General features: G+C 37.3%; 1 protein-coding gene across 1 annotated transcript in view; it reads left to right on the top strand.

Annotated features, from left to right (window-relative positions):
- Nucleotides 1–19,047, top strand: part of LOC126235479 (diacylglycerol kinase eta) — a 557,124-nt gene that overhangs the window by 443,106 nt on the left and 94,971 nt on the right. Inside the window, exons 17-20 of the mRNA XM_049944200.1 lie at nt 2,381–2,549; nt 2,771–2,871; nt 9,748–9,935; nt 10,228–10,334. Of these exons, the coding sequence (XP_049800157.1) occupies nt 2,381–2,549; nt 2,771–2,871; nt 9,748–9,935; nt 10,228–10,334 (565 nt within the window). The remainder of the gene's footprint in view (nt 1–2,380; nt 2,550–2,770; nt 2,872–9,747; nt 9,936–10,227; nt 10,335–19,047) is intronic.

Raw genomic sequence — 19,047 nt, 5'->3', positions numbered from 1 at the left:
CAGAAATACCGGGTCCATGGTGGCTCAGAATTAACACTATGAAAAGGGAAGAAAAAGAAAAGTAGCATCATACACATTAGAGTGTGCTTTGTTGCCAATTCAGTATCTACATAAGTGGGACAGTGGCACTAACCAACTCGGTGTGCACAAATTGCTGTATGGCTGACGGTGGCTCCTCAGTACTTCCCCAGTACATTTTCTCCTTAATAACATTTGTTGCTGAATATAAAAATCGGTATCAGCTGAACTGTTATTTTCACAGACACAGTACAAAACAAAAATGATTTTCATGTAGACTTTGTATCCATGCCTAGGATTCAGAGTGGAGTTAATTAGTCTGGTGAAAAGGTCTTCAACAAGTAGTAGTAGCTGTAGCTCCTATCTAACCAAAGCAAGATGTTGGGGATTCCTATTAATCCAATACCTCACCCTTAAAAATTATCTAGATTGTGGACTGGAAGTTTTTCTTAACTCCATGGCAAATATCAGTATACATTCTAAAACTGTGAGATAATAGGTACTGTATTGCAAACAGGCCTCCATTTTTGTAGATGTAGTTATCTATCTTCTTTTAAATTACCACTATATTCATGTAAATATTAACCTGAAAGGTGATAAACAGCAGCTATTTATTGTAACTGAAGAATTAGTAGCATTTTTATCTTTCATAGTAGTAATTTTCTTGCTAACTTACTAGGTTACATTTAGTTGACATAAGCACAAATATTATTAAGCAGTAAATTATGATCGTTTATATTCTAATGACTTAGAGTGAGTCAATTTACTGGTAAATTGAATTATACCTGCCTGCTGATCATTTTTGTATGAGTTCACATAACATAAAAATGGTATTTAGTTGAACAATATATGTAATCATGTAATTCTTTTGTATTACATAAGCTGTTAATTTATTGACAATAAATCTTTTAGGGAGTAGTTGAGGAGCAACATTTTCAAATTACTTTCATACGAGTGGGAAACAGAAAGTCTTTGCCCCCTTTTTTTTATGAAAGCCAAAATAAGGTGCATGCAGGTAGCTACAAATACATATGATTCTATGTACCTCTACTATTTTTCCACATAGTTCCAACTCCAGTTCAGACATTTGTCCTATTGCAGCACTAAATGCCTCTGTGGTAGAATTCATCTGACTGACTGCAGAAACACCATCGGACTGCTGTCTTGGCTTGATCATTGCATGCAAATCGCTGTCCTGTGAGGAGCTTCTTGAGGGGACTGTAAAAGTGAAAATCGTTAGGGACAAGATCCATACTGTATGATGGGTGGTCCAGACTCTCCCAGTGAACTGACCAGAGCTTGTTGGCAGTTCTGATTGCCACATGTGGCATTGCACTGTTGTGGAAGCTAACCGTATTGCCTGTATAGAGCATCCCTCGGAACTTCTTCCTGATGGCAGCCTGAAAACGTGACAGTGTGTAACAATAACTGTCAGCATTGGTTGTGTGAAATACAGTATGTGCATTTCATTGCCACTAACAATGTGGTCCAGGAAATTGTCGCCCTCCTTAGCACGCCATTGCAGATGATTCAGTGAAGCAATCATTCACTTGCCTTTCAGCATGTCATCCAACTGTTTAGGCACACACCAACAAGAAACCTTCTTGCACCCTAAGGAGCAACGAATAATGTTGTAAACACTTCATATGAAATGCCAAGCTCATGGGAAGTGTTCTTTAGGGTCACATACCAATCCACTTTCACCACTGCATCCATGCAGGAAAGTTTGTTGTCAGTCAACAACAAACACAGACTCTCAAAATGATCATTGTCATGCAGGTTTTCTTGACCTTACGCGAACTCTCACCGCCACCACCTCACACTTCTCAAAGAATGAAAATTTTTTGAGGGCTGCATTTCCCTGTGGATTTTGACAGACATTTATCCCTTGCTCCATAGAAAATGAATCACAATTTGCTACTCGTACACTGTGGACATGTGAAGCACACCATCATCTTCAAAACTGACAGCAGTGCCTAGCTGCAGTGATAGTGGCAGATAAGGCCAGTATAGTCCAAGAAAGGTCCATTACTGGGAGTGGATATTTTGACTTCACATTTATAGCTTTAATTTAACAAAAAAATGTAAGGACAAAGATTTTCTGATTTGCCCTCATATGTAGTTTTGTTATCTGATGGGTATTTTATACAATTAAACAGCTGCTCAAAGAAAGCACTCCTTCCTGAGATATGATTAGTTTTAAAGAAAAGCAGTGAGTCATGCATTCAGTTGTGTATAACATGTCCGTTGGCATTAGCAAACAAGTGATTTTTATAGACATTAACTCAGTTGTCAAAGGATAATGTAATATTCCTGTGGCTAAAGCAGTTTTTTTAGCAATTTTTTATGTATCCTGTTGCAGGGAAGGTTACTATGAAAGGTGTGTTATGAACAACTACTTCGGTATTGGAATTGATGCCAAAATTTCATTGGATTTCCATCAGAAAAGAGAAGAACATCCAGAGAAATGTCGATCACGAGCTAAGAACTACATGTGGTATGGTGTACTGGGCAGCAAAGAATGGCTACAGGTAATAACAAAAATAATAAAATTAAATTACATAATTTATGTGCAAATTTTCATCCAGTGTTTTCTGCCGAAGAGCATATGTTAAGTTTATTTGGTTCTCTTTTATCCACTTCATATATGTCATGTGTTTTATGGAAATGATTTGTTATGAAATATTTCATTCACATTATTAGCAGAGCTTGTTAGAAGAACTGTTTTTTTTTTTCTTCTTTTCGTTCACAGAAAACGTATAAAAATTTGGAACAGCGTGTACAGCTTGAATGTGATGGCCAAAGAATCCCTTTACCGTCACTACAGGGTATAGTTGTACTCAACATTCCAAGGTATTCCATTATAAATTATATAGCATACTGTTAAGATTTTCATTAAAATTGCAAATTAATTAGTGACATTTAAACTTTTAATTTTCTACTTTATTATCAAAAACATAATAAACAAAAAATATGTATATGCAAACATTTTACTATACACAGAGAGAATTTTATGATAGACTGGCAGAAAGGAAACTCTGGACTGGAAAATGAGGACATGTAGCAATCTGTGAAGGCAAAGAAAGCAGGATAATTATTTGACAAGTTGCAGGATGTATGAAGTAAGAACTTGCTGGGGCATTCAGTAGTAGTAGTAGTGGGCAGCTGATAAAGTACACTTTATAACAAGGCTAGTATTTTTTGAACTACCTCATCATCAACCTGCTCTGAGGCTGTGCTGTCTCTTTATTGTTGTCATTTGTTTACTTTCATGCACAGACTCTAATAAATCAGACAATGATTGTATCTCCCCTGTTTCCATGATTCCCCACTTCTTCAGAAATAATTCAAACCATTGAACTTATTCTGATAACTGTTTATAAAGTAAAGTGTGTCCCTATAGTATTGCTAAATAAATTGTAAGTTCTGTGGACATAAGACTGGGGGCTGAATAACTATCCTGGCTTTTTAGCATATAAGTGCGTCAAAAATCTGGAAAGTATGGTAGAAGAGCTACCAAATGACCTTAGGCTAAAGGAATTTTGTTATATTTCCAGTGACACATGATCAAGCATTTGGATTCAATTGCAATCAATTAGTCAGTGAGGCTGCTGTTGTGGTTCAGCAGCCTGATTCATCTCCTGTGATACATTAAAAACATATTATTCAGAGAGAGCTATCACATGAGATAATTTTCCATTTGTGGCTACCTAGGGAAGTGAGATTCTCAGATTTGTTGAATCGAAATACAAGAAGGACTCTTCCATGTTACAGCTTTCTGAATACCAACCATAATCCTTGGTGGTGGGTATGGAGGAGAGGTGTGGAGGAAGAGTGTTGTGTCTACAGAAAGCAGAAAAGTGCTGAACCTATATGTGGAAGTTTCAATCTCAAATTCCAGTTTGGCAATTCTAAGCAAATGGTTCACCTACAGGATGTATGTGACCCGGGACAAGTGGGAGATCTGGGAAAAACCCAGGAATTTTTTCATCTGGGAGAAAACTGGGAAAAACCCGGGAATTTTTTAGAATTCCAGGAATTTTTCATTGTTTTAGTTTTCAGTCAAATTTTTGTAGTTTTGACTGGTAAGAACCAATATTTAAGCAAAGGATATTACCCATCCCACTTCTGCAAAATAATACTACAGCAACAAAACATGAACGAGAGGGGGGAAAAAAAAACGAAAATAAAACTTAAGTCGCAAAGGAAATGCGCCATGTACAACAACAAAACATAGTGCTCATACAAGCGTCTGCCAACAACAATATGTGTCAAAGGCTTTAGGAAGACTATGCAATGCTTCCTAACAACAAATTGCCTCCGATGAGCATGACAGCAGTTTACATTAGATTCGTTTGAGCAGTTGCGGTCGGTCTCTTGTGCATGCGCAGTTAAGTTGCATATGAATAGTACCTTCTCCTGCTTCTGGCTACGGATGTGTGGCTGGGTGCCTTTATCTAATATTGCCCTGGTTCGGAAATATCGTAGATTCGGGGCTATGCACAGAGCAGTCTGAGTTGTAGTGGGCAGGTGGGTAGTCTCCACGAGACCTGTGTTTACGTTTAGTGATTTTGCTGTTTCCTCTTCATTTATTGCTCTCATGTTAAATGAAAACAAAACGGATTTCTGTGGCCTGGAGCTATCAAATGAATTAAAATACGTTCGCATAATTACAGAAGGCTAAAATATGTTATTAGTTTCAGGTTTTATTTCCACATTTCTGACATTTGAGCATTTATTGCCATGCAGAACAATGAAGTTATTTTTGTCGGTTTGCTGAAGAGATTTTGTTTTCATTATTTTTTAGCATTGAGGCAGTCAATTTATTTGAAACAAAGTGTTTAATTTCACACTGTTGGCTAGTTTCAACTGTTCGCTGCATTTCAAGTGCATGTCTTTCATCTTCTAGCTCGCATGGCAATATGCCATAATAAAGAATACAGTCCTGGCACTCAAGAAAATTTACATTTTAAGCCGAATTATGCATTTTAGTATGGTTCACGAAATTCCGATGCTCGTGAAGTATCCTCTGATGTCTTGTTTCTTTTGTGACATAGTGCAAGATTTTTTAATGTTTTACACGTACGAACATATGGGCTTCCTGTGTCATCGTAGCTACGCAAGAGCAGTGGCACCTGTTATCTGGCGCGCTCTGGCAATTGCTGAAGCATATCAGTTTCTAACAGGTCACGGGAAAATATTGCAGATGGTGGTTTGCAAAGCTTTAATTTCAAAGTAAATTTCCTTTTACACAAGATGAACTATGTGCGAGAATATTTGATTAATTTATAAAATCACAGAGAAGATTTTGAGCCCAAAAGATCAGACATTTACGTCATTATTAAAAATTTCACTGGCACATTTGTGTGATGTATCTTATGGCTGACTACATCACGTGTCCTATGCTATCATCAGCTGGCGAGATCAAGTGACGTGAGCTATGACTGGCTTACAAAAATGCATCGCAATCTTGATTTCAATGCTTTGGAAAGTAACATGCGGTGTTCGGTGGAATTCAAATTTATACCTTCGTAACACGAAAATATGCAGCATACATGTTGCTGCACATCAAATGTCTTTTTCCAAAACCTGTTTTTTCCCCCTGAGTTTTGTTTTCTAAATTGACGGGAAATTCTACATCAGCGTATAAAACCATAAACATTCAAAGGACTGATAAGTTTTACAGTGCCTAGGAAAAGTATACTGTCACTTAACATGGGGAAAGTGTATTTTCACCAGGGAGAAAGTGTATTTTCAATCGGGAATAATCTAGGAATGTTTTTTCCTTGTCCATGTATACACCCTGACCTAGTAAGAACTTGACTTATATTTCTTTCTAGGGTTCACTTTTTATAGGCCTCATATTCAAAGAAATAGCACAAAAATTAATATTCCTATCCAACTGTTCTCAATTAGGCCATAGATCATTCCTTCTTCCATTTATTCCTATCTGAGCAAGAAGCTGTCAACCAGCTGCTTAACTCTTATTACAAAATGAAACAAAGCAAACCTAGTCCCAAGAGTATCAGCTTGCTTATAAAGCCCACAGGAATGGAGACATACAGCATACCATACAAAGTTGATATTTCAGCACACAAATCTAGATTATGTTTGATACATAGTCAGCCAGTGTTTGAAATCTGTTTCTAATTATGATGATGCTCCTAGTGATATGATCTCTCAGGTTTTCTTACCACAATTGATTAATAGTGTGCTTCCATGTGTTCTGCAAACTAAAAATCTCCTAGTGTTCTCAGCAACAACTTAATCAGACTGTTTACACAGTCAAATTTAAGCCCACACTGGTGGAACAGCACACAGCATATATGTGTTCCATAATGTCAGCTCCGTAGTGCTAAAATCAAAGGTGCATAACATTCTGGTTATGACTGTAACAGCAGTTTTTAGGCAGACATTGTCCAGGGCAGATTAAAACCCTACTGAAAACTTGATTTGTTGAGGACATATAGGTTGCTCAAAGAAATGTGCCACATATTCCTACAGGTTGGTCAAAACTGGAACAAAAGTTCCTGTAATGAAAAAAAGTGAAATGATTGTGGGGCATGTTTGGCCGGGAGGCCCCATCCTGGGAAGTTTGGTCACCGAGTGCAATCTTCTTTCAGGTAATGCCACATTGGGGAACCTGCATGTTCGTGATGATATGTTGATAATGATGACAATGATCATGATGATGATGGTGATGTTGACAATACAACACCCAGGCCACGGGTGGAGAAAATCTCCAACCTGTCCAGGAATCGAGCCTGGGCCCACTACATGGCAGACAAGATGATATGTCCAGAAACCAACAACTGTTGAGATATTGGACACTCTGTCCTCTCATTCCCATCTGTCTGTTACATAGAAGTAGACTTTATAGGCATTGCTGCATGTTGTTAATGCACATCCTTTGCAGTGAGTCATGTATTCTCTCAAATGCACTTGGCTCTATTCGGACTGTGTTACTTGCATTGGTTGCATGCTCCTGTAACATTTGCACATTGTCAATGGGTTGAACACACCCCAATGCCTTTAAATGTCCTCATAGCTAGAAATCCAGTGGATTCACGTTTGGTGAATGAGAAAGCCATGCTATCAGACCACCTCAGAGATGATCCTGATAGATCTATAATTTCTAATGTGTTGCCAGTATTGTTTCTTATAAGTAAAAAATGAGAGCATTGTTCAAGTTGTGGGTAATCATTTTGCTTTTTTTTATTATTACTTTTCCTTCACCTTTAATAACTGCTATTAAAAACCATGTTCTCCAGACACTCCTCCTTCTGGTTCACCACAGTGGCTTTATATACTCCTTATGGCAGTGCTTCTGGAATATCATAATTTTAATGTGTTCCTGATTCTTTCTCTCTGTAGTTACAGTGGCATCTGTCACCAGAACTGATGGAACATGGTGTCCAGTCAGCACATGTTTTTGATCCTGTCTTTTTCATTTTCTTACTGTCTGCAATCATTCCTCTAGTTAACTCCTCATTGTATCTTCTTACATGTTGTTTAGTCAGCTTATTATATCATGTCCCACTTATTGTTTCCTCGTGACTCCCACCTTCCTTTTAAGATATGCCTTGTTCCATTTGTGACTTTCTTTTCCTTTGCTTTCTTGATACATGCAACCTTTCTTTGCTGTTTGCCTATGTTTGTTTCCTAAATAATTACTCCTTTTGTCTATATAGTTGTAATCTTCATTTTCTGATATGCTGAACTTGTGGCTTGTTACTAAATTTCCTTTTCTCAAATAAATTTCATATTTTACATTCCTGGTTACTCACCAGATGAGCCTGTTCCTTTCTAACTTTGTACTTACTTTTACGTATTTTTACATGTTCAGTTATCACAGAGCTGCACAATGTTAAAAATTCTTATATTTTTAGTCTGTATATTACAAATCTGTGATCTCTCATGAATTGAAGGTCAGATTTATTTGCATTTAATCTGTGCCAAGTCCAACCTCCATAGGCTCTCTTATGGACAAATCTGTTTAAGTCAGATCTCTTGTTCATATCAGCAGTTTCTATTAACATATGACCCCTATCATTTCTGATATCACTCTTACATTAAAATCCCCAATTATCCTCTTGGTTTGCTGCCATCTACCAGTCACTGAAGTTCTTTGTAGAGGTCTTTTGTCTCCTTATTAGAGTGTAACCACATAGATGCACAAACTTGAATGATTTACATGGAATATCTTTCATTTATTTTTAAAATAACTCACAAATCTTGATAATATGTCTCTTTTTTTTATGAAGTCTGATGTGAATTTCTTCCCTGCACTGTTTTTCCTTAATAGAATACATGTCCTGATTTTAATTCTATTTACTCTTCATTTTTTCCATACTTCCGTCAACCGTACCATATGCCATTTGATGTTAAGTCCCCTTTCTATGGATCTAAAAGTTCTACAATTTATTGTTCACAAATAAAAAGTTAATGTCGCTGATTTCTGAGGTGACTGTAAATGCGTAATCTGCCAAGTGTTGTGTATCAAAATGTGGACATAAAGTAGCTGAAACCATTGCCTGAGTTTCCCAGTCCACTACTCCCAGTGTTGCTTCAGCCAGGCCAGGTATCGAGTGCCACAGGAAAACACACATAGCAGTAGGACCTCCAACAACACTGCCGATTATATATTAGCTTGCAAGAGTCCTAAGGCTTGACCATGCTAAACTTTGACTGATACATCCCCCCCCACCATAATCGAGCTGCAATTTTATAACAATGTAGTCAGTTCAGCTAATGCAGCCATGCAGCGTATACATATGTAAGTGTATTCAAATAACGGAAAATCTAAGGTGGAATAATGGCATTGTTATTTGCAAATGTATAGCAGTCTTTTTGTTGTGTCTGTCTGCAAATTAATATCTCTTCTATATAGTGAGTAACAATCTGTCCTTTTCATAATATGCATGTATATTCTGTAGCTAGCTCTGAAGTAGGACATCATTGGAAAGGTTAATAAAATTTTCAGTCTCCTTTATGTGCGTCTTGGCCATTTGACTCCTTAACTGTGCAGTGAGTTGTTACTTTTATTCCTTCCAGTACTTACAGATCAGAGTATGGTACTTATAGGTATATTATATACAATTGTGTATTACACAGTCCTGGTAGTTTTATTTTATTCTCTACATTTACACAAAGAGAAATGTTTTAGGAACAGAGATCTGTCACATATTTTTGAACCAATTGTTCACACAGGATCTAAAGTAATTAGCATCTAATGAGTATGCTTGCAGTTTCAGAAACATGTTGTAAATTAATGCTGCAATTGTCAGTGTAGCATTATATTATTTTCTTTTTAATAAAATTTGAACATAATGCTTTCATTTTAGTACATACATGTATATTTAGTTCTATCGTGAGGTACAATATAGTATATGTTTTACTTTACACCAGATAAAGTATATGATACTATATTAATTTTTAGACACTGTAGTTTATATGAAGTGGCCGCAAAATTTGGAGAGTTCACTGCATTTTGATATGCTGTTTATAAAAAATGTTGTGACTTTACAAAAAGAACCCTGTCTTATAGGTTGTGATAATATCTTTGTTATAGTAGTATCATTTGTTGCATTGTATGAACCTAACTGCTGTGTAATTAGTGATGATACTTCATATTGTCAGAATTTGAAATTAGTTCTTGCTCAGTATATCTTCAATAATGTTGTTAGAACTTTCTGGTAGTTAAACAAAATATTAATATTCTGTTTTCAGTTTCATGGGTGGGACCAATTTTTGGGGTGGGACCAAGGAGGATGACATCTTCCTGGCACCAAGTTTTGATGATCGTATTCTGGAAGTTGTAGCTGTATTTGGTTCAGTTCAGATGGCAGCCTCACGTCTCATCAATTTGCAGCACCATCGCATCGCCCAATGTCATTCAGTCCAGATTAACATATTAGGTCAGCTATTTATTAAGAATTTCTTTGTTTGTGGAAGATGATGCAACTTAGTTTGTTTTAACTTTAAATAAACCCTGCCAAAAATTATTTTCACTCTTGACCACGTGTATCCTTTACAAAACATATGACTGTATAAGCTGTGTTGATGAAGCATTATAAAAGTATAATAAAGCTTTACAAAGATTGTCATATTTTGTTCCATTGCACATTTTATCTATTATTTAAGTTGTCCAAACAGTCTTTATAATCCATATGTCATCTGTTAATTAAATAAGTTCATTATTATTTTTAGGTGATGAAGGTGTACCCGTACAAGTGGATGGAGAAGCCTGGATTCAACCTCCTGGGATGATACGGATCATACATAAAAACCGAATGCAAATGCTGTACCGGAACAGGGTAATGTTATTCGTATGTTATGAGTAAATATATTGATTTAAACATTCATCTGCTCCATTCACAGGGAGTGACTAATGAAGAAAGAATATTGTCGAAGGAAGAGGGGCAAATCGTGAGAGACAAGGTCTGGAGATGGGAATGGTGATTGCATAGTAATTAAGTAAATGAAATTTATGAAGTATCAAACAATAGAAAATCCAGGATGGAACTTAACAATATAATGAAAAGGATAGTTGCTACTTGCCATATAGTGGAGAAGCTGAGTTGCAGACAGGGCCAACAGAAAGACAGTTGGAAAGTTAGCTTTTGACCAACAAGGTCTTTGTCAAAAATAAACACACACACACACACACACACACACACACACACACACACACACACACCTACAGCCTCTGGCAGATAGAACCAGAGACTGTGATCTTGTGTGTATGAGTTATGTCTGTATGATTATGTGGGTATGTTGCCTATTTTTGAAAAAGGCCTTGTTAACTGAAAGCTACCTTTGTAACAGTCTTTTTGTTGTGCCTTTCTGCATCTAACATCTCCATTATATGGTGAACAGCAACTGTCCTTTTCATAAATTTATTACATATAGTATACAATAGTATACAGCTGCAAAATACTAACATGAATTCTTTACAGACAAATGGAAAAACTGGTAGTAGCCGACCTTGGGGAAGATCACTTTGGATTCCATAGAAATGTTGGAACACGTGAGGCAATTCTGACCCTATGACTTACCTTAGAAGATAGATTAATGAAAAGCAAACCTACGTTTCTAGCATTTGTAGACTTAGAGAAAGCTTGACAATGTTGACTGGAATATTCTCTTTGAAATTCTGAAGGTGGCAGGGGTCAAATACAGGGAATGAAAGGCTATTTACAGTTTGTACAGAAACCAGATGGCAGTTATAAGAGTCAAGGGGTATGAAAGGGAAGCAGTGGTTGGGAAGGGAGTGAGACAGGGTTGTAGCCCATCCCCGATGTTATTCAATCTGTACATTGAACAAGCAGTAAAGGAAACAAAGAAAAATTTGGAGTAGGAATTAAAATCCATGGAGAAGCAAAGAACCTGGAAGAGCATCTGAATGTAACAAAAGCAAAACGAGGATAATGGAATGTAGTCGAATTAAGTCGGGTGATGCTGAGGGAATTAGATTAGGAAATGAGACACTTAAGGTAGTAAAGGAGTTCTGCTATTTGGGGAGCAAAATAACTGATGATGGTCGAAGTAGAGAGGATATAAAATGGAGACTGGCAATGGCAAGGAAAGCGTTTCTGAAGAAGAAAAATTTAGCATCGAGTTTAGATTTAAATGTCAGGAAGTCGTTTCTGAAAGTATTTGTATGGAGTGTAGCCATGTATGGAAGTGAAACGTGGACGATAAATAGTTTAGACAAGAAGAGAATAGAAGCTTTCGGAATGTGGTGCTACAGAAGAATGCTGAAGATTAGATGGGTAGATCACATAACTAATGAGGAGGTATTGAATAGAATTGGGGAGAAGAGGAGCTTGTGGTACAACTTGACTAGAAGAAGGGATTGGTTGGTAGGACATGTTCTGAGGCATCAAGGGGTCACCAATTTAGTATTGGAGGGCAGCGTGGAGGGTAAGAATCATAGAGGGAGACCAAGAGATGCATATACTAAGCAGTTTCTAAGGATGTGGTTTTCAGTAGGTACTTCGAGATGAAGAGTCTTGCACGGGATAGGGCAGCATGGAGAGCTGCGTTAAACCAGTCTCTTGACTGAAAACCACAACAACAGCAGTATACAATGGGAGTGATTTGTTTAAGAGAAAATATTGTTGGTGGAGTAAATGATGTTCATTAGTACTTACAACAAATGAGTATATTATTCAGTAATTTCCAGTTATGCGGACTTACCTCCTTTGTTCATTACCATTGAAAATGGTCTAGGCATCTGTTGCGAAGATATTGCAGACTGCAGAGTTCACATCAAATACACACTGCTGGCCATATAACAGTTCTTTTAATTGTGTTTATACATTTTGGAAGGAAGAATATCTGATCAAATTTGTAGCGGGTGATGTGCAGGGTTTAAAACTTAGTATACAGAACTGCTGCCTTTGACAGCTACAAAGCTTCAAACTTGGCTGGCTATAAAGTTGATCTGAGCTTGGATAACAGATGTGGGCATGTCATTTCATGCTACTTCAGCTCTGTGCCAGAGTTCACCATTGATAATGACTGTCTAATGATGGAGTGCCAGTCTCTTGACAACCTATGACCAGATTTTTTAAATGAGTGAGAGATGTGTAAAATGAGCTGGCCAGGGCAACAGCCAAACACCAGGGCAGGAGCTAAACACCATCTGTATTGAGGCAGGTCATGGCAGTACAGCCAACGTGCACTATTGTGTTATGTTGTTGAAAGATAATGTCATAGAAAACTCAAAGATAAAACACAGCCACTGGCTGCTGTACAGATTACTGACTATGCAAACACAGTTGATGTTATTGCCCAGTGATACATGATACCATCATGCCATGTGCTGGGCCAGTATGTCCATGATGAATACAATCTGGAAGGTTATTTCTTCTTGGAGCTTCTACAAATGTACATCCATCATGAAGCTGTGCATGGAACCAGGATTCATATGAATAGGTGATGTGATGTGACTCATGTGTCCAATGTTGTTGAGTGCCTGCCTCTGCTGCTACACCAGTGAAAACTGTAACAATGGTTGCTGGGCTGACAGTTGATGGTGTGCCAGACATTGTCCTACTGTCCGATTGGTTACTTGTCTTGCTGCAAACTAGACCATTTCCTTACTCACCATACTTAACATGTCTGTTTCTGTGACATAACCAAACAGTATGTCTGTCCTCTCAGGTGCTAGTCATGTTTGGTCACTGATGTACCACACGGAAATAGGCATAGTCCTTCTGAACCCATTGATTCTATATTCGCACACTTCATGTCAATTTGACATATGTTGCACGCCATCTTCATGGTGTTCTACTTTTAACAGCCAGCAATGTAACAGAGGTTGCAGTAAAATTTTCTTGAGTTTCTTTCTGTGTTGGTTAACAGTGTGTACGCCTTCCAAAACATAACAGATGTGCTGTGAATTGACACAGCGAAAAACCCAAGAATATTTCATCATGTTTTCATGCTACAAAAACCTACATTTCCGTATCACAGCAGTTGGCATATGTACAGAACATTCCACATTCCTCTGTCCTTATGGCATCAGTGTACCAGTAAAACTGTATTGAATCTATGATGAGCACACAGACAGTGTAAAGGCAGATACATAATAAGGAACATCCACAATGAACCACAACTTTCCACAGCAAACAATACATAGGTGAGCATAATGTCAGATTCAAAGTAACAAATTGTATAATGGCCAAAATGGCAAGGTGTTATTAGCATTCATGAAATCCATCAATGTATCTGTGTAAACAGCACAGCATTTGTGATAGCAATTCACATGGGCCCAGGAAGCCCTCAGTTAAATGATTGATCACTGTGAAGACTGGCTTATCAGTAATGATGCATTTTCCTTAACTGTAAAATTAATGTATTGTGTAGACAATGTTTTGTGCAGAGATAGATTTTTTAACACTGAATGCTACAGGTTTTTTATTGTGTGTTTTCTTGTGCTCTGGAGTAAACCCACTGTTTTCTTACACAAATCAGATGATGGTTGCGTGGAGAGAATTTACTCTCCTTCATCCAGTTTATGTTTCCTTGTTTCCAAAGAGTGTTGTATATTCCAAGGAAAGTTGTAATTCTGCATCGTGAGTATCTAAAACCTTTGCAAACAATAACTTGGCCACAACATTTGGGTTATATGAGCCTAATGGAGTATCCATGGTCTGTGTATGAGAGAAGTGTTCATCTTCAACTACTGAACAAATTGGTTGAGTAGTTCACCAAATTAAATACCGTGGCAGATGTCTTTCCTAATTCCCAAACTTCACAGAAGTTCTCCTGCATACCTTTAGGGACTAGCACTCCTTGAAGTAAGGATACTGTGAGAAATCAAGTTCTAGAACAAAACCATACAAAATCGTGGGGAACTGACTGGTGTTTCCTCAATTGTCCATTTACTGTGGCACAATTCACCAGGCGTGAATTGTACTGTTGTTGTATAAGAAAAACTGCTTCAAGTGGCCAGCTCCACTTCATAGCTCTTAAGATACCTAAGAATGAAAAGAAAGGTTCCACTCACAATTATCACCAAAGAAAGTAATGAAACATTTAACTTTATGCCAAACAGTCATGGCAGTACTTTCCTCAAACAGATAAGGACCACATCTCAGTGACTGTAAAGGGATTATCATGAAATGCCAATACCAAATTGCAGATGTTTTTAATGACTACTTCTGTTGTAAAAATCCATTAGTGACCATTTGAACAATCTCCACTGTATATATAAGGGCATTTCAGTTAAACAAAGCATGTACTTGGCCTAACAGCAGTGAGATAAAATACATAGTCAGATCAATAAAATATTTAAAATCAGCAGCTATGATAGGCTGTCTCTAAGCATATTAAAAATACGCATAGACAACATGTCTGATATGATGGCAACAGCAATAAATGATGTAATTGTGTCAGGTAGTTTCTCACTCTAACAGTAGCACAAGGAACACCAATTTACAAGAAAGGCAATAAATCTAAACTGAAAACTAATGAACAATCTCAATCTCAGCTGAATTTTCTGAGTTAGTTCAGAAAGTTATTTACACTATATTAATGACATCCTCAAGTTAACACAATCTAGTATTTGAAAATCAAAATGGCTTTATGAAAATCAAGTCAACTTGAGTAATTGCAGCACAGTTAATAGACAAAACCATAACTACCATAGAGAATAGTTCCTTGACCTTGAAAAATTAGTTGGTTGTGCTAACATCAGTATATTAACCTGACAATAAATGATGGGACATGTGTATTAGAGGAACAGGCTGTGAGTTGCTAAATCCATATATAGCAACAAGAAACAATTTATATTGCTTAAAACAAACAGTGGGTCATTCAAATCCAAAATTACTTAAATCCAATGTGAAGTGTCTCAAGCTTATGTATTGAGACTCTTCTTTTCTTTATTTATATTAACGATACGAATTACAGTTCCTCCCATTGTAAAAAAATGTTGTATGCAGATGATATATTAATTGTGTGGGAACACAAAGTCTGTGGCAGTCTAGAGGTGTGGAACAGTGTTACCAATAAATTAGTGAAGATTTCAATAAAAGCCATTCAGTTGTAAGTGCTTCAAAGACTACAACAATAGAATTTAACACCAGGAATCAAACAGATTTTGTCCACCAGAAACAAAGTTTAGAAAAAGGAAAAATGGCCAAAATTCTTGGGAATCACAATCCAGGACAAGCCAAGTGGGACATGCCTATAGCTTTCCCTAGCCTGTAAGCTAGCTAAGAAGATATTGGTCATAAACATGGTTAGCAAATATTGTAAAGATATGTATGTGCTAAAAACTGCATATCATTCATCAGCATCATCAAATCTGAATTATACAGTAGAAGTATAGGGTTCAACAACAGAAATCACACTAAACACATTTCTGACACTGTGAGAAATAGCTGTCAGAATTATTTGTAGTGCCAGAACCAGAGCATGATGTTGCAGCCTGTTTCCAAAATCAGATGTGATTATAATTCCAAAGTCAGATGTGATTATAAGTATATACATATTAAAAGTAATATTGCATGCAAAAACAGTGAATACAAACTTAAACTGTGACCTTCATAGCATTATACTATACATAAAAATCAATCATCAAGGAAATAAGAGACAGAACAGAATTATATACAAAAAAAAAAAAAGAATTACAAGTTAGCCAGTGTCCTTCCTAAAAAAATATCACATCCCTTCCTTTCACCAAATTAAAAAATCAACTTCAAATAATTTTAACAGAACATCCAATTTATTGTCTACCTGAGTTCTTCATTTTCATAAAAAATAAATAGAAAAGTTCTGCTTTGTTAGTATTTCAGGCTCATAGTACTAGATAATTCACAAACAATCTAATTATAATAAAAATAATTATAATATTGTTTCTCATGCACACTCTAAGACAAAACAAAATGATGCACCACAAAAGAATTATCTGAATGGGATGGAAATCTGTAGATGTGATGCACAGACAGACAAATGATTACAGTTTCAGAAAAATTGGATGATTTAGTCAAGAGAAAGAACTTCGCAAATTGAGCTAGTCAATAATGGGTTGGTCCATCTCTGGCCATTGTGCAAGCAGTTGTCTGGTTTTACATTTATTGATAGAGTTGTTGGGTGCCCTCCTGAGGGGTATCATGCCAAATTTTGTCCAGTTGGTGTTTTAAATCATCAAAATTTCAAGCTGCTTTGAGGGTTATACCTAAAATGCTCCAAATATTCCCTATTGGGCGAGATCTGGTGACCGTGGTGACCAAGGTAGAGCTTGGCAAACACAAAAACAAGCATTAGAGACTCTTATCATGTGTGGGCAGGCATTATCTTTCTGGAATGTAAGCCCAGGATGGCTTTTCATAAAGGGCAACAAAATCAGGTGTAGAATATCATTATGTACGGCTGTGCTATAAGTGTGCCGTGGATGATAGCAAAGGGGTCCTGCTATGAAAAGAAATGGCATTCCAAATCAGCACTCCTATTTGTTGGGCCGCATGGTGGGTGACAGTAATGTTGGTATTCTACAACTGTCTGGGCCATTTCCAGACACATCTTCACTTATCATTGGGCTCAGTTTGAACTAGAACTCAAAAATGAAGTCATTTCTACTCTAGTCAATTAAATTCCAGGTGCCTCACACCACTGCAAGCAGACTTTTTCATGTACAGAGGTCAAAAGTAGTTGGTGCAAAGGATGACATGAGCTCAGCCTACTTTCTCTGAGCCGACTATTAATGGTTGTTGTGGTCTGTGAAGCACCAGTTGCACATTAGGTTGATGGTGATGATGATGAATCCATGGCTTTGAGTGTCACTTTGATGATTGCTCAGTCCTCACATTCAGTCGTTTCTCTATGTCAACCATTTCCGTCTCGACATGTGTTCGGCTGTGGTTCACCTATTCCTGTCACTATCAGCAAATAGTGACATAACCTCTGAGAAGCCCACTAAACCCGCTGGGAAGAACAGGTAATTAGGATTGTAGAAAGGGCCAAATAAGGCTGGGGTCAGTTTCACCTTCTAATTGTAATTTAATAACACATTTACAACCAAAGTGGCATATATCCAAACATTTACCAAATGCAACCCTTTCATGATTGAAGGCCTCCAAACAAGAAATCTTAAAAAAATCAACAAGATAAAAATCCAATTAAAATAGCAATAAAGTAATTTTAAAAAACATCTATGACAGCTAGATGGAAAGCCTCAAAGCAAGGTAGATAGAAAAAACATATGCAAGGTGCAATACAAATGGCTGAAGGCCACAATTAAGTTTCAAAATTTTGAAATATATTACCAAAGACTTTCAAAGGCAGAAGGCCACAGTGTTTAAAAACAAGATATCTTAAAAAGCAACAAGCTAAAAAGCAATTTAAAAAAGCAAATAAAATTAATAAAAAAACATATATCACGGCTAAGTGGAAAGCCTCAAGGCAAAGCAGATGGAACAAACATATGCAAGGTGCAATACCAATGGCTGAAGGCCACAATTAAGTTTCAAAATTTTAAAATATATTACCATAATCTTTTAAAGGTAGAAGGCCAGAGTGTTTAAGCTTGAAAAATAATTTTAAGAATAAGGTTGCAAGACTGAAGGCCCACAATTAATTTGCAAAATTTTTAAGAAAAAAAGAAAAAGTAACCATAAGTCTTAAATTTTAAGTAGTTGAAAACAGATAATTAAACACCGGTGGGAAAGACAATAAAGACAACGGCACTCAGAAGCCTCCAGGAAGGTTGGTCTGCTCTCGTTCACTTAGGCGAAACAGTTGGTGAGGCCAGCTGCACTTGATCCGTCGGAACCTAACCGGGAGACAGCCACGGACCGTCCGACATGACGACTTGTTTCCCATCAATCAGTACATGAGAACTCAAACACCAAAGGATACAAACATGATAATCCACAATGGAGTGTGCATTAGCTGTCAAAATTACACACCATGTTTGACAGCGACAACAGGTGAGGAAAGGATGCTGCCTGAAATTACGTTAGTGGCCAGGGCAGATAACTGGAACACTAGGCAGAAAATTCCACTGGTACACTTGAATCTAAATTATGGTAATATAGTTAACTTCACCCAAAAGAACACTGCCTGAATTTACATCAGTGCCCAGGGTAGGTAACCAGAACACTAATGGTGCACTTGAATTGTAGTCAACCAAACTAGTCAATTGCACCACATGGTGGCTAAATTTCAGCAGTACAAACACTCAGTGTTGCTCACAGGAAAACCTCCCCAACAGCAAACCACCAAAATGAACCACCACCACATGAATGGACTTGGCTTGGGTAGTTGAAAACACTACTCATCTTTGACGTCCTGGGACAGTGAACCACGAAGATCGTAGCTATCGGACAGCTCCACACATGCTCCAACACTGCGTAGGGACTGCCAGGAGACCCAGTCGACTGCACTGCATGGAGATAGCTTCCCTCATGTGCAACAACCGACCAACTCGCCTCAGAATGCCAACAACATCTAAAATTGTTGTCAGTGGAAATAATGCCAAATACACACACAACCTGACAAACACTTGCACGAAGA

Source organism: Schistocerca nitens, chromosome 2 (assembly GCF_023898315.1).
Source record: "Schistocerca nitens isolate TAMUIC-IGC-003100 chromosome 2, iqSchNite1.1, whole genome shotgun sequence".
In the NCBI taxonomy this organism is placed as follows: Eukaryota; Metazoa; Arthropoda; class Insecta; order Orthoptera; family Acrididae; genus Schistocerca; species Schistocerca nitens.
Note: the sequence above shows the minus strand (reverse complement) of the source record. Positions and strands in the feature narration are given on the sequence as shown.